Below are 27,417 nucleotides of genomic sequence, written 5' to 3' on the forward strand. Positions count from 1 at the left end.
GACAAACCGAATGTGTATGGGTATTTACTCCACTCATTATAGCCAACACCTCCATAATGATGGACTCACAGGAAAACTAAAGCTAGATATGATTGCACATGGTATATATATATATATATATATATATATATATATATATATATGTATATGTAAATACAGATAAATATGCACATACACACATATATGCATATATAAACACACACACCCAAGAACAATAAAGTATTTCCTTTGATTCATGTTTAAATTCATGGACAAAAATCTATTTTATAGACTGTATGAAAAGCTATGAACTTCTCAAAGAATTGATAAAATTATATTATTTTTAAAAACACTCTCATAAAGTCCAGAAATGACTCAATATCTTGACATGATTAAAGCTAAACCAAAAAGGAAAGGAGTATCATCCAACCAAGTCTTCTTTGTGCATGCATTTTACTCACAACAACAATCCAAAGGTACTGTGTCCTCACCATAGCTCCCAGGGACACTAAGGTAAATGAAGAGGTTGGGGGGAGGGCAGGGAAGATGGAGGAGTTGGGTTGTTTGTTTGCTTTGTTTTGAATTTAGTATTTTTTTAATTTTTCTTTTTGGGGGATGCTATCAGGGTGAGGAGCAGATATGGAGGAACTGAGATTGGGATGCATGATGTGAAATTTCCCCCCCCCCCAAAAAAAATCAATAAAAAATTAAGTTAAAAAAAGATACAGTGTCTGGAATTAACCTTGTGCTGCCTCCACAGGGAAATCTCGCTCTCGAAAACCTCTTCAGCTTGTGGTTGGTACTTTGACACCAAGTTCAGTCTTCCTGTCCTGGGGTTTCCTCATCAATCCACACCATGACTGGACATTACCAAGTCACTGTCCCAATGACAGGTAATTCCCCATAACGGAAATTAGTTTTCATTACTTTTGATAGTGTTGACACATGCTCAGAAAAATGTACAAACTTTTGGACCCTTAGCATTTACTTATCACCTATTAGCTATACTGTTCTAGTTATGAGGGGTACATAGACACCTAGTACAGGGACCCTGCCACTGACAAAGCTAGGATCTGAGTAGAAAGCATATGTATGTATATTTATCAGCAAAGGAGCAAATACAAGGGGAGGAGCATATACCAAATGGGCAATATCATGCAGAATGGGCGGTATCATGCAGAGAGCACAGATGAGTAAACTAAAGATATAAAGGATATATCTAATGCATATATACATTCACACAAAACACATATATATGTCTCTTTATGCATGTGTAGTGATATATATGTGTGTATGTATATAAATATATTATATAATATGTGTGTAACACATATATGTCACTTTATGCATGTGTAGTGATATATGTGTATGTGTATATATGCTATACTCGTATGTATACTTATATGTGCGCATATAGTATAATGTATATACATGTGTGTGCATGTGTATGTATCCTCTGAAATAATAAGAAATATTCCTTATTTTACTTACTACTAAGCCAGTGACTTACTTTGCTCAGTGATTGATTCTTGAAAGTACTTACTGTTTGTTTTTTTGGTTTTTGTTTTGTTTTGTTTTTCGAGACAGAGTTTCTCTGTGTAACAGCCCTAGCTGTCCTGGAACTAGCTCTTGTAGACCAGGCTGGCCTCAAACTCACAGAGATTCCTCAGCCTCTGCCTCCCAAGTTCTGGGATTAAAGGTGAGCACCACCACCGCCCAGCAAAGTCCTTGCTTTTTGATGATAATTGCAGTTGTCAGTGGATGCTAGTACTAAAACAATTCAACACTTGGAGATGATCTCCTACTCTGTAACTCAGGTGACCTCAAACTCTGGATCTTCCTGCCTCCTCCTCCTAAATATTGATCTTTATTCTGAGAATTCAAGAGTGTTTGAAGCAGAAGTTTTTTGAAGCGTGATCAAACTATATTATTGCCATCTTTGGGGAACATGTAACATGTAAACTTAAAGACTGCCCACCGCCAAAATCATTGGGTCAGAAATTAAGTATGGGTCTCAGCTATCTGTTTCAACAAGAATTCTACATGATTCTGATGCCCACTGATATTAATAAAGACTGGCTTAGAAAATGTGCACACACAGGGAGAATTAAGAGGGGTGACACTGAGAGGTGACACAGAGGGGTGTTCTTTTTCAGAACAATTAAAACAGTCAGCTATGTATTTAGGTAACTGTAACTCATTTGTCCTTAAACCCCACACAATCTTTGGCCCTGTCTGAAATGAGCAATGTGTTAAACATTGAACCATCATCCTAAATGGTTTAAGTAGAGTATTTGCTTCTCATAATTATTTACTATGTAAGTATCAAAATTCAAAAGTTATAACCATGTAAGTTTGAAAAAATTTCAAGCCTCAAGACCTTTAAAAGGGGTTTTCTGTAGTTCTTGTTTAAATACAGTAGAAATTATTTCAAATTTGAGAAAAGTTGCATTCCTACTTTAAAAGAAAAAAATGTGACATACAATTTAAACACAGTAAAATCTGTAAAACTGGTACAGTTTGAGTTATAAATTTTGATATTTTATATTTGATAGCATTAAGAAACAGAACACAGTATCTTATTCTCCACATATTGTGCAGTTGTGGGTCTTACCTACTGCAAATAGATGTTTCTTTGATGAGGGTTGAGAGATGCACTCTGCTGGTAGGCACAAGAATTGTATCAATGAGACTGGAGAGATGGCTTAGTGGTTAAGAGCACTAGTTGCTCTTTCAGAGGACCAGGTTTCAACTCCCAGCACCCACATGGCAGTTCATAACCATCTTTCCTCCAGTTCTAGAGGATAGGCACCTCTGTTGTCCTCTGAGGGCATTGCACACATATGACGCTACTATGTACATACAGACAAAATGCCAATGCACATAAAATAAAAATAAAAAATAAACTGTGTTGGTGATTGTTTTTAAGTTTTATAGCTTCTATAAACATCCTCATACAAGACTTTGAGTGTATGATCTAATTCCTTGGGCCAAAAGTTCTTCCAGTTGGAGTTGCTGCATTGCAGGAGTGCATACAGGATGTATATTTAACTGTCTTTCTGACTTTGCCTATATTCTCTTAAGCAGGCTGTAAGAACTCTGCTTGCTGGAAATCCTCTTCACATTTTGTGCTGTGGCATTTTTCATCGTAGCTCTCCTGGAGTAGTGTAGACCCATTACACTTAACATGCACTTCCCTTGCATTAAGAATAACTAAGGGTTGTGAGATCATTTTTGTACGGTTTTACTCTTGTTTAAACTGAGCTGAAATGAAAAGCCTTTTAAAGTCTTTGCGAGTTCTCAAAAGTGCCTTTAAAATTACTCTGATTAGGAAATCTAAGCTGAAAAGAAATGAAATCCAATTTTCCTTCCTGTGTCGATGGTCCTCAAGGAATAAAGTACTTGGAAAAAAGTGTGTGGATGATTATTTCCAAAACTCTTTTTAAAAAATAATTTTTAAATGTTTCAAAAAATCTGAAATATTTCTTATTTTACCCACCACTAAGCCCATGACTTATTTTACTTGGAAAATACTCTTGAAAGTGCATATTTGTTTTATGATAATTCCAGCTCTTAGTGGAGTAGTTCAGTGTGCCAATACCAAGAAAATAATGTGTGGGTTGGAGTTGCTCCCCCTCCCGCCAATAAACCAAACCAAATCAACAACAACAAAAAAGAAGAGGAGTGAGGGAGAGAAGACGAGAAAGAGGAAGGGAATTTGATAGTCTTATAGCAAAACCCAGTTTGGTTTTAATGGTTGCTCAGCTCGCTTGATAAATCCTTGAGGTGATGTCTTCCACCAAGATCAGGAGTAGCCAGGCAAATTCTTGGAGCATGTGCAGCTGTGCCTTCCAGTGCCTTGTGACTTCCCTTATTTATGCTTGAGTAAAGCTGACTTTTCCATGAAGAATTTATCTACTCTTGGTTCTGATGGACAGAGGTTGCCACAGCTGGCAGCGCAGATGGACAGAGCATTTTAGAGAATGTCGGAGCAGATGTCTGAGAGCTACGCCATAGACTCTAAGGCTCGTCTGACTCAGATCGTAAATACATCTCAGCCTTACCCCTGGCTCACCAATTCTGGCCCTGCCCGTGTCATTAAATCAATAGAGTCATGGATATCAAATTGCAGTATTAAAATTCTACTTTGAGTAAAGTTTTCAAAAGACTCTGTAAGTATCATGTCAAAACAATTGCATCTTTTCAAATCGGAGTTGGAAAAATAGGGACCTGTTAAGGTATGACTTGGAGAAGAATTCAAGAGTCATGGCTGAAAAGGAGTATTTTAAGTACTTGTGGAGTCTGCTTTTCCAGGCATCTTTGCTCCCAAGTCAGCACAGTTAGTAATGAGCTGACATTCTAAGCTTTTGTTGTGCTTGAGAAAAATTCCTCTTGCTTGGACAGAGGGCTGATCCCCAAGATATACAGAGAACTCAAGAAATTGGTCATCAGAGAACAAATAATCCAATAAAAATGGAGTACAGACCTAAACAGAGAGCTCTCAACAGATGAATCTAAAATGGCTAAAAGACACTTTAAAAATGTACAACATCCTTAGCCATCAGAGAAATGAAAATCAAAACAACTCTGAGAGTCTGTCTTACACCTGTCAGAATGGCCAATATCAAAAAACACTGATGACTGCTTATGCTGGAGAGAATGTGAGGTAAAGGAAACACTCCTCCATTGCTGGTGGAGTGCAAATTGGTACAGCCACTTTGAATATTAATATGGTGATTTCTCAGAAAATTAGTAAACAACCTACCTCAAGACCCAGCAGTACCACTTTTGGCTATGTACCCAAAGGATGCTCAGTCATAATCATACCACAAGGACATGTACTCAGCTATGTTCATAACAGCATTATTTGTCATAACCAGAACCTGGAAGCAACCTAAATTCCCCTCAACCAAAGAATGGATAAAAAAGATGTGATACATTTGCACAATGGAGTACTACATAGCAGAAAAAATAATAACATCTTAAAATTTGTGGGCTAATGGATGGATCTAGAAAACATCATATTGAGTGAGGTAACCTAGACCCAGAGAGACAAATATAATATATACTCACTCATAAATGGCTTTTAGACATAAAGCAAAGAAAAACCTGCCTACAATTCACAATCCCAGAAAACCTAGACAATGAAGAGGATCCTCAGAGAGATATGCATGGATCTAATCTACAATAGAAGTAGAAAAAGACAAGATCTCCTGAGTAAATTGGGAGTGTGGGGATCATGGGAAGGGGCGAGGAAGGTAGAGGAGTGAAGAAAAATATATAGTTCAATAAAAACAATTTTTAAAAAAGCACCAAAATTACTGTACACATTGTAAACACCCAAATGCCTCTACCAGAAAGGCAATAATTAGAAACAGACTTGGAGAAATCTACTGTCATCTAGTCTTGCTGTATTTTTATGAAGTTAGACAATCCAATGGGTTAGAATAAACAATAACAGCTAAAGGGGGTGATTATGTCTTGAAAATTAGAAGACTAATCTAGCTGAGATTTTCTTTCAGCAGTACCCTCTTTAAAAGCCACTGGAATCTGACTGCCCTTGGATTGCCACAGAAACACAAATGGGGTTACTTTAAACCAATAAACCTTCTGTAAAGATTGATTTAGAAAAACATTTCAAGTTGGTTTCTAGAAACCTCCATTATCCCATGCAGAGAATGTTTTTGGACAAGTTGTTCTCTTATGCCTTGAGTTTGGGCTTTCCATATTAAAGTTCTGACTTAGTAAGTTTCCAATAAGGATACCTTGTGTTCTGCTTTATGCTTCGGTGTATTCATGGGTTATTGCCCTAGCTTTGCAGCCTATTTCTAGCTGTACTCTCACGCATCTGTCTGGGCTTCCCACAATTTTGGATTCTTTCCTCAGTTCATGCTGGAGAGTAGATGTGTTTCATTTATGGTTTTGTGCTCATTGGTCTTTGAATGAAGAAGGTAACATTTGTCCTCAGTCTAAGACCAAACAAGAACTTGTCAAGCTGATGTAGAAGAAGGATAAGATTTTTTTAGCCAAAATTAGATTTAACATTGATTGCTTTTTGTCTTCTCCATTCCTCCAGTTTGTCGAGGCTTTTAAGATGGCTTTTTCAGCTTTATAATTTATTTGTCTAACATTTTCATTCTTCATTTGTTTAGTGTAGAATTAGCATTCTCTTTTTGGTGATTCAAGAGGGATATAAATTTTATTATAATTTTTTCTTCTAGATACTCTAAAAAGTAGGCTCTTCTCCTACCTGTGAATTCTCACTTGATTGAACATGGAGTCTTGTTACTTGTTTTGCCTTGCATTATAGTATTCTGTAAGAGTAGGGGTCATGTTCCCAGGCTGGTGGTAAGCACAAGCTAAATGATTAAGCAGGGAGCTGTCCTCATTTTCTGTTCTGTGTTGCTATTACCTCAAAATCAACCTGACAAAACTGAACTGATACCCCTTTTCTGGAAGCATCATCTCACTTCTCTTATTACTTTGAAATATATTGATTCTCCCTACACCCTAGCTTGTATATGCATTTACTTCTGCATTTCATTTTCTATAGTGCCCAAGTCATATGGTTTTGTTAGACAGAAGTACTCATATCTGCATCCTCATCTTTTCCTTCTCTGTTCCCACACAGACACAAAGCATTTCTCTGTAGTCCGTATCCTGACAGTAGCACACTGGCCATGTTCCTTGGCTATTTTCCATATCTTAGTCCACCATATCTTAAATGATGCTGAGGAAATCTAGACTGATCACTGTCAGCTTACTCCTCCATCCCAGATTCATCTTGACCTCTGCTCATATCTCTCTCCTCTGAGGATCACACTTCTGACTTCACTACTTCTGATTCCATTTTTTTTTGTCATATCCATTAAGCCTTTGGTCCCTTGGTGGTCAGTCTCTTGTCTCTCTCAGTTGCTCCTTCATTGCCACTGGTATCCTGCCTCCTGCATGCAAAGAGACTCAAGGTTTGTGTAACCAAGAAAACTTCTCTTGGTCCTGTTCTATCTTCCACACTTCTTTTCAACCTCTTAATCTTCAAGGCTTTTCTTATGCTCTTGATTTTTACAGCATTCCCATCCATTTTTTTGTTGGAGGACGTACTTTTCCCTCTGTTTTTACAGAGATGTGTTTGTCATCGGTGATCTGTTAATTACTAAACCCAGTATAAGTTTCTAAGTTCTTATCTTCTCTATAAAATTATTGGCCAGGGGATCAGTTTGAAATTTACCACAAGCATTCAAAAATAATATACTAAATGCTTTGAAGAATAGAAAAGATGACTGCATGAGAAATAATGTGGGAAAGAATACATGAATCTGAAACAAGATTAGACATGTGGGGGAAGGGGAAATGATAAATTCACAGAAATGTGGATTATGCAAGGACAGGACTCAGGGAAAATTTTAAGATAGATGTGAAACTTATAGAAGCTTAGTTTATTCATCGTATTTTATCATTAGATGATTCAGTCTGCTAAAGACGGCACACACCAGAGTATAAAGGGATGCAAATATTTTTATTATTAAGAAGGTGAAAAATAGTAGACTGTGCTTGTATTGAAATATAGTGACAGGGTTCATTTTATTGTTGCTTTGGTAGGTCCCAAAACAACTACACACCTTCTTTGGAAAGTCAAAGGAAAGATTGATGTGCTTATAAGTAATAATGTGGTATAAATTACCAAGAAGTCTACTCTGCTGTAGTTAGAATAAAAGAGGGAGAGATCACTGAGGGGACGGAGTGAGAGTAGAATTTCTGTCCAGTCACTGTAAAGAAAGAACATTAACAAAAAGGATGCTGGGAGGAATCCTTTGATACAAGGATGGGGAGAATATACAGTGTCCATATTTTCAGAAACACAGTTGTGTCAAATTCAAGTCTTGTTGAAAGAGAGTAGTCCATAAAGGGGCTAAACATGGGAGAGTTTGCAAGGAATACCTTAAATTTGATGTTCTTCCCTTTCCCCCTAAGTATAGCTCACTACCAGCTGCTACAATACAAATTCAGTTTTTGCATCAGGTAGGGTTTTAGAATAGAATATTAATCTGTTGTTAAAATATTTTTTCTAAACAGAGTCTCAAAAGGTGTTTAGTTGAAAACCTCTTGAGAAAATTTGTGTGTGTGTGTGTGTGTGTGTGTGTGTGTGTGTGTGTAGGAACAGATCCCCAGAAGTCGTGCTATTGTTGGGAGTGGGCTAATAGTTAAACCACTAACTACTTTTTAAGGCACCATGCTTTTAAAAAAAAAAGTTTTTACTGTGTATCCCAAGATAGTTTTGCACTCAGGATCCTACAAGCTCAGTGCTTCGATTGCAAGTGAGAATCACCATGCTCCAGATTGCTCTCTGTATTTTAAAAAGACACAGAGCCTTCCCATATGGTTGTGCTCAAACTTAATCATTCATAAAATCCACACAACCAACATTTGATCCTGAAAGTTCTCAGACAATGAGGAGTATGTTGACTATGGATTATGGTGAATATATAGAAAAACAAGTTTAAAATCTTGAGAAATATTAAATTGACTGTTCTCTGATTCTGGGTCTTTTTATGTTTATTTTCATCTACTTTTGCCAAACACCACAGCAGAAAGAGAATTCAAGACAGACCAGAAGTATGGCTTGGTACTCAAAAAACAGGATGAGGGATTTTATTATTCAGCTCTAGCTGCTCTGGGGCCTCTTCTAATTCTATAAAGTCTGGCTTTGCTAAGATTTTACCAACAGACTAACTGGAATCAACGAGTAAGAATCACAAATCTGCAACCTAAGCAAGATTTCATTGTATTTTGTCTCAACTGGTTACCATTTTAGGGAAATAGTTTATTTTGTTGAGTGAGCCTTATGAAAAGTTGCAAAATATAATTGTAGACCCAGTAGCTTAAATTAGTCTTTGCTGATGGTTGGAATACCGCATTGAGAGCACTTATAATCTAATTTTAAAATGACCTGAGGAGAAACTAGACATCTCTTCTGTTCATTGCACAATCTTTACAGAAAACCTGCTGAGTGTCAAGAGGCTCACAGTTTGTTTTAAAATCAAGAAGAATTCAATTCACTCTTTCAACATAACTCCTACTCTTCAAGACTTAGAGTCTTCTACCTTATGCAATTATCAACTTAGTGTTGAGAAAGGCCGGTTTGATTATTGTAGTGGAGGAGGCACGGAAGCTTGTATATGTGAAAAAATCAGTATGAGAGAGGGTATTGTAACTGAAATAGAAGAACTTTACAGACTGATTTGTTTTTTTAACATGAAGTTGAGGATCTTTGAAAACCATGGAGCATTCTGTCCCATTTTCTTTGTTGGAAGGTTAAATAAAATCAAGCTGATTGGAAAGCCGTGAATCTGACTCTTGGCAGCTCAGCTAGCAATGGGATCCTGACTCATGCCTGAAGTTAAATCCTCAGGAATATAGAAGGCGTACTAGAAGGTGGAGTCACAGGGCCCATCCGGTCTGATTTTAGCTTCTCAGCATTTCTCTAGGGTCCTTTAAGAGCCAGGATAGGATGGAAAGGGGAGGGCAACAAGAATTCCATGTAGCATACTTGTCAAGTGATGCATTTCATGAATCACTATTGAGAGTTTGACTTACAAGACACAGAGGACTCTACCATATAACATTTGTTACTGGTAGCAATGAATGTTCTGGCTGGAATAGTCTCTTTCACTCACTGGACTTTCTGCTATTTTGGAATGGGGATTGGAGTCCACAAGTAGCTTTTACTGGTAAAAAAAAAAAAAAAAAAAAAAAAAAGCAAGCTAGTGAGTGGGTGCAAGCCTTTCTAGACTCCACAACTAGTAAGAAAGCAGGCTATGTATATAAAGACTCTCCACTAAGTTACCAACCTGGAAGGCCCCTGCTGACTTTATGGACATCAGAGCTGGGCACAGATTCTCCCCTACATATTCTTAGAAGTGCTAAATTTTGGCTTAATGCCCTGCCATTGCTATCTAAAAATTCTCAGATACTTTTAAACAAAGCTTCTACCTTTTTATTTTGCAAAGTCCACACTTTTTCTTCAGTCTTGGCCCCCACTTCCTAAGATTCTAGGCCACTGTATTTGTATCCTCAAGAAAGTGTACCTAGAGAAACTGAAGATCATTCAAGTAAACGTAGTCATTAGGGGGCTATCTGGGCAATGTTTTTAGTCTGAGTGAGTGACCTTAAAATTCATAAATAAAACCAGTTAACCTGGATTTTAGTTCATTTAGCTTTGATAGGTGTGGAGTAGGGGAAATCATTCTAAATTTTGAGAAAAATATATGTAAAGGTATTTTTAGAAGCCCTAAGGTAATATATACTTACTGTGTGTTTACACTGTCACATGTGCAACTATTTTGTTGTTGTACTGGTTAAAAATGTATCTTTAAAGATGAAAAGGAATCATTTACCTGTCAATACCACCTCTGATATTGTTTATCTCCTAGCCTGTTCACAAGACCTCAAAGCTCTACTATAACTAGGACATTCTCCCGCTATCTGTTACCTCCTTATAACATTAAAAATGATAATATGAAAATTCACATTCATAGCTCTGTAAACGATGTGAAAGTCTGCAGTTCACTTTGCAGTGTGCCCTTTTATCCAATGTGTATTTGTGTACACCTATGTTGATGACCTGCTCTGTCCGTTCGTTCTTACCGGTCTGTGGAGTAGTGTGAAACTCACTCTTCTGACCTGCAGCCTGGCTTAGTGAGGCTGCTAAAAACAGAGCCAATGGAGCTTTCTTCGAACTGTCATTCTGCCACCACTTGAGATAAAAGATACTCGCTGGCAATACTAGGAAAGCCAGTATTAGGCATTGGTTCTGAAAGCCAGTGTTTATGTTCATAAAACAAGATTAATAATTTCTGCCATTCAAGGTATCTTTTGTGATAACTAATTGAGACAGTCAAACCTAGCATAGCCTCGACATGCAAAGCCTAGTGCTGGGGTGACATCTGCTGTAGCTACACATTGGAATGACATCTGTCAGGGTCCAGTCTTGATGGGCTTATCTGTTTCAGGGTAGGGGCGTGTGGATTAGAAATGTTATGCAAGAGGAATAGAGATAGGAAAGAAATACAGAGACATAGGATAGCACTGGGAGGGCAACCCAGTGAATACTGAACATGCCCGTGTTTATTTTCCATATGCTTATACCCCAATCCAAAAAGGGGAGAAGAAGGCAAAAGACTATTTTAACATGACTCAGAGGACAAACAGAACAATCACTTGCTTCAATACCTGAGACATCAAGCCACTATTTACTTAGCTGAGCATCTAGATGTTTTAGGCAGGATATGCAACAACAGCACCTTAGATCCAGAATCCTGTAGGCAGCCACTCCCTGGGTCAAACCTCCTGGTTTAAAAATGCAGGAGGAGGAATAGGCTTGAATTACCTGACCTTTGGTCAATGTGGAGTGAATCCACCCCTATGGGCCATCTTAATATCGAAAACACCAAGTAACCACACCCTAGGTCAGGATATCTTATTTGTAGCCACTCCTTAAGTCAGACTTCCTGTCAATAACTTTGAAAGAGCAAGAGAAGGCTTAGCTCTCTGACCTCAGTCAAGGTGGAATGAACCTACTTCTGTGAGCTCCCGCAGGGGACTGGCTTACTGTGACATCTAAACTGAAGGATTATGCAACCTGAAGCAAGTAACGATGATCTTAATTTATGTTCTATATTCTTACTGTATCTCTATCTTAACTATTAATTTTGCTTTTTTTTTTAGAAAAATCACTGTGCTTCTCAAATATCGTATTTTCATTATTCAACAGATTTTACACAATTCGATATAGAGAAAAAGATAAAGAAAAGAAATGGATTTTTCAGCTCTGTCCAGCTACTGAAACAATTGTGGAAAATCTCAAGCCCAACACAGTATATGAATTTGGTGTAAAAGACAATGTAGAAGGTGGAATTTGGAGCAAGATTTTCAACCATAAGACTATTGTTGGAAGTGAGTATCCACTTGATCCAATATAGCCTTCATTCTTTTCTAATTGGCTACTTTAAGTCACTTTACTAGCTGTATAATATGAGATAAATCCAAGAGTTAACATGTTCTAGTGTTTAAAAATACAAAATGAATAGAATTTAAATATTGATATTTCAGAATTTTTTATAATGTGATTTTTTTGAAAATAGATAATGAACAACTTGATGGTTCCAGTGATGTCATTATAGTATTTTAAGATATATCTTTGATGTATGAACAGAAGCTGAGCTAAACAAATGCAATGCCAGCATGTGTAATATCACATGGAGTGGTAGGCAGTGGAAGTGGACACAGCCTGCTACAGGGAGCCCTGAACGTCTCTTCCTTATCTGTGTACTCACACATCATTGAAACCAATATTTCAAATGATGGTAAATGAAGCTACATGCCAAAATAGAGAGTGTAGCTTGGAATTATCCCCACGGTGAGCTAGAATTAAGGAATAAGAAGAATAAAAATAATGCCATTTCCTTCTTATTTTCAGGTAAAAACAAAGTAAATGGGAAGATCCAAAGCACTTATGACCAGGTCCACACAGTGGTAGGTACTGATTTATTTTTTTTTTTAAGATTTATCTTTAGAAACTATCATAGCTGCATTATGTTTCTACTTAGATGCAGGAGATCACCCTACCATGAGGTACTGAGGTTATCTACTAGACACTGGGTGAAATGCTCAATAATTTAGGAATTAGCTGCTCCCAAACCCTTCCTAGTTTGTTTGAAACTCTCCAATTCAAAGATCCAATGCAGTAATTCTGGTATTTGAATATTTTAGAGTATTTCATGATTATGTTCATTCTGCCTGTGTGCATATGTATGTGAGAGAGAGAGAGAGAGAGAGAGAGAGTGTGTGTGTGTGTGTGTGTGTGCTGCGTGCATGCGTGTATACAACATATGTGTGCAGGTGCCTGTGGAGGCCAGAAGAGGGCATCAAATTCCCTGGAACTAGAGGTTAAGGCAGCTCTATGAGCCACCTAGTGTGGGTACTGGGAATCAGACCCAGGTCCCCTAGAAGAACAATTGTTATTAACTACTGAGTAAATTGTCTTTTATGTAACACTTTAAGAGCTTATGGATAGCTACATGTTCTAGGTACATTGATAAAGTTCAAATTGTTCTGTGTTTGCAATGATAAAGCAGCCAGTTTGGTTTTGAAATGTGCCCAGCCTTTGTTCAGTTCAGTAAATGCTTGTGTATGTTTTGAGCCTTACAGTTTCCACCTCCAACCCTTACTGAAGCTCTGAATGGTTACATGCTTTCACCGTTTTCTCTCAGTTCAGCCAATGTGTCCCCAGGAATCGTTCAATCAGTCATGAATAATATAAGACATTGTTAAAGCCATCAGTGGAAGAGGTGTTTGCATTTCATATCACATGCTCAAGTGTAAGTTGAAGCATGCTACATTAGTGAGCAGATAGAAGGGGCACCAGAGTTAGAGAATTAGGAATTGGATACTGACTTGATTGACTGTTTCACTTGGACCATGCTATTCCATCTCTATTGCTCCCAACTCTCTTACCTTGGCAGTGGTCCCATTTTACTTTCTATCTACAGTTACTCCAGAATATGTGCTCACATCTGAAGATTTGAAACTAGGAGCCCCCAATGAGAGAGAACATGTCACACTTGTTTCTCTGGGTCTGGGTACCTAAATAGTTTTTTCTAGTTCTATCCATTTACCTGCAAAGTTAATGATTTCATTTTTTTCCATTGGATAGTATTCCGTAGTGTATATATTACCACATTTTCATTTTCCATTTGTCAGTGGAAGGAAGGGCATTTAGGTTGCTTCTCTTTCCTACCTATGGTGAATAGAGCATCACTGAACATGGCTGAGCACATATCTGTGGAGTCGGATGCTGAGTCTTTTGGACATCTGTCAAGGAGCAGCATAGCTAGGTCATATGGCAGATTTATTTTTAGCATTTTTAAGAATTATTTCCGTAGTTGCTGGACCTGTTTGCAAGAGTAAATGAAGGTTCCATTTTTTCCAGTGTCTGCTCTAGCATTCATTGGTTTTTCCCTTGATATTTTCTGTTCTGACTGACATAAGATGAAATCTCAAAGTTGTTTTGATTTGCATTTCTCTAACAGCGAGGGACAATGAACATTTAAAAAAAATATCTCAATAGGATGTGTAGGTTTTTTTTTTTAAATAGTGGATACTCCAGATTTGGGGCTAGGATAGTACTATTTTCTTACTTAATTGCTCCCTGATGAGAGTAAAGTGATCTTTATCTTTTCTGATTAGCTTAAGTTTGATTTAGTCTACCTTGTCAGCTGTCAGCTGTTAAGACAGTGGTGCTTGCTTTCTTCCTGGCCTCGCTTGTTCACTTTTTCACTCTAAATTTGTGCCCATCTTTAAAGCGAAATGTGTTTCTTGTAGATAATGGGTAGGTGAATTTTGTTTTTCGATCCATTTAGCCAGCCTGTGTCATCTAATTGTAGAACTGGGGTCATTATATGTATTTATTGCTGATGTTGACTTTGGTGGTGTGTGTTCTCAGTATTACTTTACATTTCAGTAACTAGACCTTCATTTTCCTTCCATCTCCACAGACTTAAGTTCTCTTCGTTGTTTCTATGTCTTTATTGAATTCCATTTTTAAATTCTGCATTTTCTTCATCATTTCCATCAGCCATATGCTTGTGTTTCTTGGGCATCACTGAGGTGTCTGTTTCTTTAAGTACACGGATCTGTTCCTCTGTGTCTTCTTTACACTCACTGAATTCCCTTTACACTCATTAAATTGCTCAGTTTCCAGGTTATAGGCATTTTAATTATTTCTAATTGATTTCTAATTTGATATAATTAAATTCCTATTAACAGTTTAAGTTTTTAAGGCTCTTTAGTCTTAATGGGCAAATTTCTTTCTAAGAAGATTATCCCAACTTATGATTTTTCAAGTACCTAACAAGAGTTTATCCTGCTTATTGATAGTGTGTATTTCTATTGCTAACGTTTTGCTTAGTATAATAGTTTCAAAGTTATAATGATTTCCATTTCTATGGATACTGATAAATTGGTACTACCTTTGCTTTTGTTTTCCATTTAGTGGCCATTATTTGTGGCTCTTTGTAAATTGGGAAGTGTGTGACTTTTTTCATGACTAGTTTAAAGACTTCATAGACTAAAAAGAGTCCTTTGTAATATCATCTAGATTATTTTTTACATTTGCTATCAACTTTGTTGGTAGCAAGTGTTGAAAGAGTCTCATCTTAAAATGTGCTGCATCCAGAGATTAGACTTCATCATATTGTCAGTTGTGTTCTAGTTTTCCAGGCCTTTCCCTCTCCGTGCAAAGGATGGACATACATCTCCCTTTATAATTTTTAGTTTTGCAACAATTAAGATCTAAACTCCATGGGTTTTCCTTCTCTGTGGCATCCAATAAGGTTCGGCACTTTTCAAAACAGTCAGTTGGCCTAGCAGCATGGATTGAATAATGATACTCTCTAATGTCTCTTTGATTTTGTGTCTCTTGAGATCAGTCAATATAATGTATGAAAAACAAAACTGCTACATTGCAGAGGAGAAACAGCAGGATACAGCTCCTGTTTCATCCTTATTTTTCAGCTCTGTATGTCAATCATTTTTATTTATTTTTGTCAGAAAACCTCATGTAGGATGCATTCTCAGTGAGATTGGGAAAGATGAATGATTCTTCGCCACAGCAGAATTTAATTTCTTATTCCTTGTCATAACCAGCTGTGATAGGGCTGGAGAGGAGCTTCCTACATCTGTGACACAGAGCCAAAGTTGTATCACTTCCATGTGTGAGGTGGAGCACCCCCAAATCTAGCCAGCTGCGATGAGCTGTACTTGAAAACTCTCGGTTATTTCCAAAGGAAAACCCAAGTTCATTGAAAAGAAGCTTCAGAGCTCTTCTGTGAAACCCTTTGTGAGCATCTTCTGGATAGCAGAGAAGTGTCTCACAGAGTGACTTCTGCTCTCAGGCAGCCTTGAGTTGTGGGAAAGCTGCTCATGAGCCACACAGGACAGCTGTTGTCCGTGCGATGTGGTCCTGTAGAATCCATGAGAAAGTTGATACGATATTTCAGATGTGCATTTCAGTCCAGACCAAGCCTGTGCCCCAGTATCCACCCATGTCTTCTCTGAGACTGATCATAAAAGGGAGTGTTTCAAGAGGCATGCGATGGCTTACTTTTCAATTTTAAGTAAAAGACCCATTGAAGATGGTTTTCATTCAATATTCTCATGTCTAAACCTTTGAAACCACAAAATATCTTAGCACCCTCCTAAAAGAAGTATTTGATACAGGAAAAGTATTTTAACATTAGGTATCCTTTTCAAAAAATAAATAATAATTAGGCTAAACGTTTGTGCATTAAACCACCCCATCTTATGTCCCTGATCATATTGTATACTTAAATTTATATATTCAGGCATGTATTCTGTTGGCAGGACCCACACAAATTGTGCTGGGAAAATGAGGGAGGGTCTTTTCTGACTAGTTAGTTAGTATCTTTGTTTTACCAGTTGCTAAGTACCTTCAAGGATGTCACTCCTTTCTTTACCTCTAAAATAATGAAGAATAAGCATAAACAAAACTCTGATTTTTCATATATAACATAAATGCATCATTTGAAATGCATACAATAAAGAAAATATTTATCATGATATTCATGATGATTTTTTTTCAGAGTCTATTATATTTCTTTCTAAAAATATTTATTCTCTTCTGTATTGCTTCCTGACCACAGTTCCCCAGACACTCCTCCTTTTCCTCAGGGCCAGGATTTCCAAGGGATATGAAGCAAACATAGCACATCAAGTTAGGATAAGACTAGACACATCTCCTCATATTAAGTCTGGATCAGGCAACCCAGTAGGAGGAAAAGGGTCTTAAGAGCAGGCAAAAGAGTCAGAGAGAGTCCCTGCTTCCACTACTAGGGGTCCCACAGAGATACAAAGTAACACAGCCATACATATATGCAGATGGCCTAGGTCAGACCCATGTAGGCTTCCTGATTGTCTTCTCAACTTCAGTCTCTCTGAGCCCCTCTGAGCTGAGGTTAGTTATTTCTGTAGGCTGTGTTCTCGTGGTGTCCTTGATTATATCCCACCCCATTTTTATGATATCCATTTTTAGTGTAATGTTTTTATTTATTTCTTGACCACAATAGATTACAGTTTTTTATAAAAATAAGTATCTATTACCTAATGCTTGTTACTAGGTTTTATTGAAAAATAAAATAACTTATATTAAAACACATTTTCTCTTTAAAAATTCTTAAATCTAATATATTCAAGAAACAACACCAGTTATTGAAGTATGTATTACAGTTGAATGTATTTTGAAATGTAAAGTTATTTGATGCAACTTTCCTGAGAAACTGTGTTCCTATGAACTATGATGCTATGTCTACCCTTTCATTTTCCATTCAAAGTCAAGTCACTTTAAGAAAGCTGCACTCAGGACATGGAGGATCCCTCATAGTCCCCTCCTAAAGTCCCCACGTTTTAACATGGTGGCACTGAAGGTTTCTAACACAGGTTTTGCAAAAAGTGTGTTCAAACCATAGCACCATTCCAGCCATGTTGTCTGATGAACTTAAGTCTTTTTTAAATTATTATTATTTTGTGTTTGAGAGTCTTTATTATCCTATACTTTCCCTATTTATTTTTTATTTCTTTTTTCCATATTTTTTATTTAAAAAAATTACTTTTCATATACCAACCCCAGTTCCCCTTCTCCTACTCCCCCACCTTCCCCCTTCCCATCTCCCATCCACTTCTGAGAGGGGGTAAGGCCTTCCTTGGAGAGTCAATAGGGTGTGGCAAACCAACTTGAGGCAAAACCAACCCTCTCCCGTCCCTCCCCCCCCCGCCCCTGTATCAAGGCTGAGCAAAGAATTCTACCATAAGGAATGGATTTCAAAATCCCAGTTCATGTGCCACTACCAGGGCCACCCCAACAGATCAAGCTACACAACTGTCACCCACACTTGGAGGGTCTAGTTTGATCCCCAGCAGATGTCAGTCTACAGTCCACGGCTACCACTAGCTTGGGTCAGCCGTCTCTGTGGTTTTCCCATTATGCTCTTAACCCTCCCCCTCAACTGAACTCCAGGAGCTCAGCCCAGTGCTTGGCTGTGAGTCACTGCATCTGCTTCCATTGGTTACTGGATGTAGGTTCATGTACCTTTCTGGGTCTGGGCTACCTCACTCAGGATGGTTTTTTTCTAGGTACATCCATTTGCTTGCAAATTTCAAGATGTCATATTTTTTCTACCACTGAGTAATACTCCATTGTGTAAATGTACAACATTTTCTTTACCCATTATTTGGGTGAGGAGCGTCTAGGTTGTTTCCAGGTTCTGGCCATTACGAATAATGCTGCTATGAACATAATTGAGCAAATGCCCAGTCCCACATATTCCACACCCTACTGCAGGTATAATGAAGTCCATATCTGTCGCTCCAATACACATTCATGGGTGTTCACTAAAATGGTATGAATGTGTAAAGTATACGATTGGTTGAGAAGTTAAGAAAGAGAATTGTTTTATGGTCCCACTTACATATTAAAATTATATAGTAAGCGCCCTTCATTGTTAGCATCTGTTCTCTTAAACAGAAACTTAAATATGTACACACAAACATATACAGACCATAACGTCACATGCACACACACACACACACACACACACACACACACACCCCAGAGGTTGATATCTTATTTCAGCTAACTTGAAGACTTTCAAAAACTGAGCATGTTAGAGTCAATTTGAACCAGATGTTAGACTGCAACAGTATGTTTTGTAACTTCCATTAGAGCATCCTAAAATGAATTAAAAGCAGAATTTAAAATGACCAAGTACTTCTCACGTGGTTTGGCTCTTGAGTCCTTGAAATTAGATTTTGAATACCCCTTAGCTCCTCCCCAAATGGACAGTTGCAACATCCCAGGTCCTGAAATTAAAATTAAACCCTCAGTGGACTCTCTGATGCAAGAAAAATGCCAAATGAACAAACCTTCTAAGAATAGCCTCCCTGATTAGCACTGATATTAATTAAAGCTAACTTTCAATACTGTATCAGGAGGGAGTAGCTATAGTGCAAAGGGTGAATTTAATACTCTTTGTGTGGCTGCTGCTGTTTATCAAGATTCTCTGTGTATTTTCCATCTTTGTGCAGCTTTACTTTAATCTCCATTTCTTTTATTTTTACTTTTACTGTTTGAGACAGGTTTTCTGTATATCTTTGTCCTGGAATAACTCTGTAGACCAGGCTGTCCTTGAACTCACAGAGATCCGCCTGTCTCTGCCTCCCAGGCATTGGGATTAAAGGTGTGTTCTGCCACACCTTGAAGTCACAGAGGTCAATCTACCTCTGCCTCCCAAGTGTTGGAATTAAAGGTGTGCACCACCACACCCAACTACTCTCTTTCTTTCTTTTTCTTTTTTACTTTTAAGAACTTTAACCTTTAGTCTGCATATATTTTTAACACACTATAAACCATTTAGAGGTTTTCTTTGTCTTAGAATCTCTCTTTACTGTATATCTCTCTTTTTGTGACAACACGAGTCTTTAATTTACCAAGCAATATAGGTAGGATAATAAAGCCGTGGCTTTGCCAGCTAGATCCAGTCCATTCCTTAGCTTTCCAGCCTCATGGCAGAGGCACTGGCTGTAGCCATTTTTATTGCCACAACTCTATGGCATTTCAAGGTCCCTGCCAGCAAGCAAGCTGCAACATTCCGCTCACAGTCAGATTCAGTCGGACTCAGTCAAACTGCCTACCTGAAAGAGTCAAAGTTTGCCCTGGCAGGACAGCCCAAAAAGCCTACATTTTAAAACAGCGCAGTTTTTTTCCTGCTACAGCTGGAAACCAAAAAGCACGTGTTGGACCCTAGTGTCCAAACACTGAGGAGGAGGAGTCACCCCAAGAGACCATCTCTCATCATAGCTGATGTAAAAGCATGAGGATTTTATTAATTCTGTCATGACAGGATCTTCCAGCAGTCAGGAGGCTAGAAGACCCTGAATGTCTGGTACAGGCTATTTTTAAAGGGAAAAACCACAGAAGGAAGGGGTGTCTGGGGGTTGTTCTTTAACTATTATGATTGGCTTATTCAAAAAGGCTATTACCAATAATTGGCTGAAGAGTGGTTGCCAGATCAGATGAGGTAAAGGGGAACTTCTGAGGGTCACTTTGCCCCTTCCCAGGGACTAAGTCAAAACATCAGTAACTGAGTCAACACCTAAGGGTTATCTTCTTACCCCTATTCAGGGAGATGGAAAGTTCCCAACATCTCAGTACGTGCATGCATAACTGTTATGTCCTTGGTTCCCAGGGGAGGAGGCGAAGTATTGAGAGTTGCCAGAAATGGCTTCAGAATTGTCTTAAAGTTCTACACACGCGTTCAGCTTTTTGTCAACACCATTTAAGTGTTTCGTGGCAGGACCTCTTAAAAGAGCTGCAGGGTTTTGCAGCTAAAGCTGAGTCAGGAAGCCTTTCTTAGATGAGAGTGTTTGCTTACCTCTAGCAAGCAGAACCAAATTGCTGCTACCAAGAAAACATGCTTTACTCTATTCTTTCCCAAGCTTTCTCAGGCTTTCTGTGGATTCAGTTATCCACGTCTGGGTGCCATTCTGTAGTGATGGGAGCAGTGGGCTACGTTCCCGCCCAGCTCCTGCACAGCTAGCTTAGCCCCGGAAATAACAACACACAAACTGTATTCATTTAAACACTGCTTGGCCCATTAGTTCTAGCCTCTTATTGGCTAATTCTCACATCTTGACTAACCCATATCTAATAATCTGTATGCCACCACGAGACTATGGCTTACCGGGAAAGATTCAGCATGTCTGACCTGGTGGCTGGCTCCATGGCATCTGTCTGGAGTCTGAGAATCATGGCGACTGCCCAAGGCATCTGCCTCACTCCCAGCATCCTGTTCTGTCTACTCCACCCACCTATGTTTTGACCTATCAGGCCAAGCAGTTTCTTTATTAATTAACCAATGAAATCATGAGATAGATAGAAGACACACCTACATCACGCCTGGATATTGGAGGTAGACAAGATTGCCAGGCAAAAATTGGGAACTTGGGGTGGGGTGGGATGGGGGTATGGGGAGATGGGGAGACCTAAGATGTCTTTAAAGAGACAGGATTTTCTGAGAAAAAGGTAATTTATCTCTTCCAGAGCTGTAAGGGTTATATTCACCTCCTAACATGTTGTTAACATTCAGAAAACATTTGTTAAATGAGGAGGATAGAAATTACAGAAGGACGTAGTGATGGATGTTGCAGCAATATTGGGGGTTAACAAGTAGAAGAGCAAAGATGGACAGCAGAGAAACTGCCTAAGAGCATCGCTGCCAGTGGACAACAGTATTGCACCTATGTATGTCTTACTTAGATGTTTTGAATGGCTATAAGAAGATGCCACAGACCTGGGTAATTCATAATGACCATAGATGTATTATTTATATCATTTAAAGGCTGGGAAGTCTAAGATTAAGGAGCTGGCATCTGAGACAAGACTTTATGATACATTATCCTGTGGCAGGAAGCAAAAGGAAAAGGGGGAGATAAGGGCAAAGTTGGCTTTTAATTATTGGTGTCTTAGCTGGGTTTCTATTGCTGTGGTAAATACTGAAACTGAAGCAATTTGAGAAGGAAAGTGTTTGTTTTACCTCACAGATTACAGTTCATCACCAAGGGATGTCAACCAATAACTCAAGGAGAATCCTGGAGGCAGAAACTGAAGCAGAAGCCATCGAGGAAGGCTTGCTCTCCATGGCTTGCTCAGCCTGCTTTCTTAGACTACTCAACACAACTTGCCCAGGAATGACATGGTCCCTGCGACTTGGGCCCACCTATGTCAATCTGATAGAGGCATTTTCTCAGCTGAGGATCCTCTTCCCAGATAACTCTAGGTTGTGTCAAGTTGGCAAGAAACCAATAAGAATAATCAGAACGCCCCTGGTATTGCTGGCTAACCCACTCCTTGGCAATGGGGATCCCTCATGACCTAGTCACCTATTTTAGTTATGCCTGCATACTATTGTATTGAAGATTAAGCATTTAATATGTGTATTTTGAGGGACATATTCAAACCATAGTACAACACCGGCCCACACTGCATGGCAGCCTGAAAGCATGTTGCTACCTCACTTCCCAAACCCTAGCTCCATATTACAAGCCCTAGCTCCATAAATCCATACCCATGGCTCAGCATACACTCATCAGTGTCCTTAGGAACCAAGCCTGTGAGAACAAGGGAAGAGTAGCGCTTTCTTTCTCTTTCTTTTTCTTTCTTTCTTTCTTTCTTTCTTTCTTTCTTTCTTTCTTTCAAGCATTGAACATAAAACTCAAGTGAAATTGGGCTATAATTGATTAAATCTTGGTATCTTAAGAATTATCATGTTTTGTTTCCTGGTGATTTAAGGTGACATATTTCCTTCAACTTTACTTCATAAGACACAGGAGAAGGACTCACAGTGTGGAGCTCTTGGTGGGAACTTTAGTCTTTTGTAGATATACTGAATAGCTGTACTTTCTTAATACCCTTAAAAAAAACCAGCTGGGCAGTGGTGGCACACGCCTTTAATCCCAGCACTAGGGAGGGAGAGGCAGGCAGATCTCTGTGAGTTCAAGGCCATCCTGGTCTACAATAAACAGTTCCAGGACAGGCTCCAAAGCTACAGAGAAATCCTGTCTCAAAAAACAAAAACAAAAACAAAACAAACAAACTAACTAACAAACAAAAACCTATCCACTGAGTTGTAGATATTTGTTCACTGGCCTAGTCTTAGTCTCTGGATTACAGATTAGGAAAGAGAACAATTACAGCTCTAGATAGAAATGCATTCTGCAGCTAAATCATCTCCTTATTTTTGGCAGCACACCCTGTACCTATATTCTTGTCATCAACTTAATAAAACATTGGTCAGTTCTCAAGCAAGGACTCAGAACAGAAAGTGTTTTCCATTCATGTGATGAGTGGAATAGTTTCCACTTGTCAAAAAAAAGTTTGTGTGTGAGAAATCACTGTAGCATAAGAACTATAAATTGGTGTGATTCAGTTCGATGGCGAGCAACACAGCCACGTGTAGATGTTTCGGCTAAAGTGTGCTAACGGTCTTTGAGAAACTTCACATCCTGCAAAATACTATGATAGGAGTCCTAGGACAAATGAACGGATACTCAGATGTCGTGGTAACTGTAGCCATAGCCCTGCCCTACTAGGACTAGAAAGATAACCAGGCTTCCTACAGGAGGCTCTCCTGTAACTGAAGCGTGCTCTACTGGCATTTAGAATTCTCAGAAGTCTTGATCTCATGGATGTAGAGAATTCAGTGGTGGCTAAGGGTGGGAAGAGAAAAATTGAGGGAGGAGGGATGTTAAAGCTTCAGTTAGACAGGACGAAGAGGCTTTTGAGAGTTATTACACACCAGAAAGCAACAATCAAATTTATTGAAATATGTTTAAAATGTCTCACCATAAGAATGGCCGGTCACATTTTATAACCTAATCAAAACATCACATTGTATCTCTCATAAGCATTACATACTTATAAATAAATTTAAAGCTATGAATTGTAAGAAAACCAAATATGAGCTGTGTGAGCGTGGCAACAACATCGTTAGCAGTGAGAGGTGGAGACGTACGCTGGGAGGATGTGCAGGGCACGAGCAGGGTAGTGTCAGGGCTGCCAGGGGTGGGGGCGTGGGGCAGGATTGAGTGGCAGGCACAGTCTGTCCTCAGTGGGAACTGTGTGCACGTGCCATAGTGATGAAGCCAGAAGGGATCTTTCTGCCAGTGTGAGCTCAGAACTGACAATATTTTCTCTTTGCTGTGAGTGCTGTTCTCTTGTGTTTCTATTCACATGATTTCCCTGTTCTTGCCTTGGAAAAAATATGGCAAAGATATTTTTCAGTCATTTTCCTGTCCACCAGTGGTAGGTGACCTAAGTTGCAGTGTGGAAGCGTGTGTGACTGGTGAAGTAACATGAAAAAAAAAGTTTCTTCTGATTGTAACTATTGTAATTCACTTGTTTAAGGAACTTGGAAAGTAAAGGTATATGCATAAAAATTAATGGCAGTTTGTAATAACTACTGGTAAAATTATGATGTATTTCCTCCCAGTCTGTTCTATGTATGTTTGTATGTATTATGTATGTATGTATGTATGTATGTATGTATGTGTTTAGATGTGTGTGTGTGTTTGTTATAAAAATGGTTATAATGTGAGTGGTCTATATTTGTAGTCTTCATATTTTTTCAGGCTGTTATAATAGAAGTAAACCATTTGAACTACAGCTTAGTGAACCCAAACCTGAACTGAATGAAGTTTTCAGCTGTAGTAATAAATGTGACCACACACATGATTATCTGTACCTGGTTGAGTAGATAGGCTGGCATGGTAAGAGGAATTACTGGGTCAATGCCTAGAGATCATCCTTTCAAAACAAATATCCAGTGACAGTATTTTTTTTTACTGTTTTAAACATATTTAGACAAGTGTAAAGTTGGTGCTATGGCCCCTCTTTACCGTGTCTTATTAGACCATTCTGAAAATGATAAGGTGTCACCACACTTCTTACTCATGGTCATGAATGCCAATTTTACTAATGTCTGACATTCAATACACATTCAAAATAGGCAGGTCCACACATGTGTCTACTCAGTGTACATGAGTTAAACCAAGTGCCAAAACCTGGCCATTCTTACTCTTTCAACAACTCAACTCTAATCCTCCTGTTTGAACTCCCTGCCATTCTCATCACCTCTCTCCACACCTCTCTCATCTTCTCCACCTTTGGCCATGTGATCGTGTCTGGCAGTGATTCCACTTTAAAGTCTAAGCCTGTCCCTAGGCACTGTGTGACATCAAAACATCCCAAAACATGTCATTTCAGAGACAGTTGGGGTGAATGAAAGACAAATCATCCATGGCATCTTCTAGGTCACTCATTATCTTCAAATTGGGAGTCCCTCATTTATGGATCAGTTCAGGGTGATTAAGTACACTTTCAATTTTAAAAAATATCTAGTTCTGAGCACCTATTCTTCTCTCTTGGGCAATAAATGGTGATGCTAAGAGTTCATGGTGGTCGTAGTATCAGCAATAACGGCAGCACCAGTAGGTCATGCTCAAATAGTCAGACTTGATTGGTTTTAAAAGAATATGTAGCTCAACATCTTTTTGAGAGAAAATATGAAGACAGTTCTCGGTTGGACCACATGGCAAACAAAACAGAAATGAACTCTATCCTTTTATAGAGGATTTAGTTCCTTTCAGCTGCAATTTCTAAGTAAATGAGAGTTCTGAAGACTTGCCTCTGTGAGGTTTTGGATCCTTACAGGTTAAACCAATGAGTTCAGTGCAGTGGAGACGTATGTGCTGAATATCTATCCAGTGACTGCTGAACCCCTTCATGGGTGACTTCATCAAAAACATGAAAGGACTCCTCTTGGAATTCTGATTCATTTTAATTAACACTGATGTAAAAACTGACCCCTCCCTCTCTCTCTCTCCAGCCAGCCTATGTCCCGAGGAAGCTAATCCCAATAACAATCATCAAGCAAGGTAATTATTCTGCTGTATTCAGCAACTGCTGTAGTTGGCTGCTTAGTTGAACACACAGTGCTTGTTTTCTCAATTCTTACAATGGGCATTTGGAAAGCATTTGAAGAAACTAGTAAAAGTTAGTAAATTCGTGGTTAATGCATACTTGTAGCTGTTACCAATGTGAAAAGCCTTGGACAAATCTTACTATTTGGGCAACAAAGCAGTTATACTATGTGTCACATTAAAAATAATAGTTAAACATGTTTTACTTTGGCTTTACTTTGGCACTTTACTTAGGATTAAGTCTGCCCACACGAAGAAGACAATTAGGAGACCATTTAGGATACTTCGAATGCAAACTGTGATTTAGTGGCCACTTAGGGGAAGTAAAGATGGCCATGTTTTAAAAATTAAAGTGTTGTTTTTCATTTCTGTGTCCGGTTGTTTTGTTTTGACTTGCAGTTTTCAAATTATTAAAATGACCCCGTTATTTCCAGAAAAATCTCTTGGTAGAAGAGCCAAAACCTTAAAATAGTTTATTTTAAGAAAACACAGTGTGCTAAGTATACACTAAAGTCATGGTCACTTTTTGCTGGAGTCACTAAAAGATTCTTCGATTTGAAGATATATGCCTTTTAATCTATTTTTTTTTCCAAGGCAGGGTTTCTCTGTGGCTGCCCTGGAACTGACTCTATAGACAGGCTGGCCTTAAATGCTTAGAGATCCACCTGCCTCTGCCTCCTCAGTGCTAGAATTTAAGACACATGCCACCACAGACTGGTTTATGGTTTCTAGTTTTTTATTGTCTTGTTATTGCAGTATTGTATGCTAATTCTTAATTGCTTTTTGGAAAGGGCGGGATGCATAGGGAGTAGAGACAGATGTGATTTTCCACTGCTTAGGATGGGGTACTTACGGGAGAGTGATAAGGAGATTTTTGTACCCCCAAAGCATGGATGGTAAAGCAAGGCATATCAGAGTCTTCTGTTGATTCTGTAGCTAATCCACTGAATTGCTTCTGTTCATTGATAAATTTAGATTAATACTGCACAAGGTATTAGCTTTTTTTATTGGTTTCTGTGTTCATCCCCATCACATTATTGTTTTCTTATATCTCACCAGTGATTCAGAATGTTACCCACAGGGCTTCAACGAAAGCCCCAGAGAAGACTCCTTTTGGAGGAACAATACTAGGTAAGTCAGTCGTGAAATGTATATCGAGAATAGACAGTCTAGTTTATCTTTTGACAAGAGGGTCCTTGCGGGGATGTGTCTTGTGAGCAAGTGTACTAAAGTGAGTGTCGGTCCATTTCATTTCCTGTTTAATTTTTTGACTTGCGCCCAGTCTAAGCTACCAAACAAGACACACTGCCTTTGTCTTGGCTATAGCCCATGCAGAGGCTTTGCGCCTGTGAGTGCAAACTCTGAGGATTTCTTGTGATAAACTCTAGATGTGGAAGATACCCATTTAAAAAGGCACAGTCGAATTTTGCCAAGATTTCCAATGTGGAGTTAAAGATAACCAAAGGGAGGGAAGGAAAGACCTTTGGATTCTACTTTATAATTCTCCATTCTTTGATTTTGTCTGATATATTTTCTTCCTCTTACATTTATATCTATTTCCTTACAGTTCATCTTATTATTCCGGGTCTTAATGATTCCACGGTAAAACTTCCCACATCCATAATGCTTGAGATTTCGGATGCTCTCAAGGCACAATTAGGTAAGCAGGGGCTTTTCCGTGAGCAGTAGCACTGGATAATACAGCCCTGAGATTATGTGAGGAATATTGCAGATGAGACATTTGAGGACAAAATAATGAGGACTGAGAACAGGCTGGAGGGTCAGAGGTGTTAGTATCAACCAATTTGTTTGGAACGCCATTTTATACACATA

At 38.6% G+C, this 27,417-nt stretch overlaps 1 protein-coding gene across 8 annotated transcripts in view; it reads left to right on the forward strand.

Moving 5' to 3' along the window:
* Window positions 1-27,417, forward strand: part of LOC119825216 (ABI family member 3 binding protein) — a 213,737-nt gene that overhangs the window by 88,492 nt on the left and 97,828 nt on the right. For all 8 annotated transcript variants that reach the window (XM_038345948.1, XM_038345949.1, XM_038345951.1 and 5 more), the window contains exons 4-9: window positions 740-872; window positions 11,750-11,931; window positions 12,455-12,510; window positions 25,491-25,539; window positions 26,644-26,715; window positions 27,152-27,244. In XM_038345948.1, the coding sequence (XP_038201876.1) occupies window positions 740-872; window positions 11,750-11,931; window positions 12,455-12,510; window positions 25,491-25,539; window positions 26,644-26,715; window positions 27,152-27,244 (585 nt within the window). The remainder of the gene's footprint in view (window positions 1-739; window positions 873-11,749; window positions 11,932-12,454; window positions 12,511-25,490; window positions 25,540-26,643; window positions 26,716-27,151; window positions 27,245-27,417) is intronic.

The sequence above is a fragment of the Arvicola amphibius genome, chromosome 10, assembly GCF_903992535.2.
Source record: "Arvicola amphibius chromosome 10, mArvAmp1.2, whole genome shotgun sequence".
Classification (NCBI taxonomy): domain Eukaryota; kingdom Metazoa; phylum Chordata; class Mammalia; order Rodentia; family Cricetidae; genus Arvicola; species Arvicola amphibius.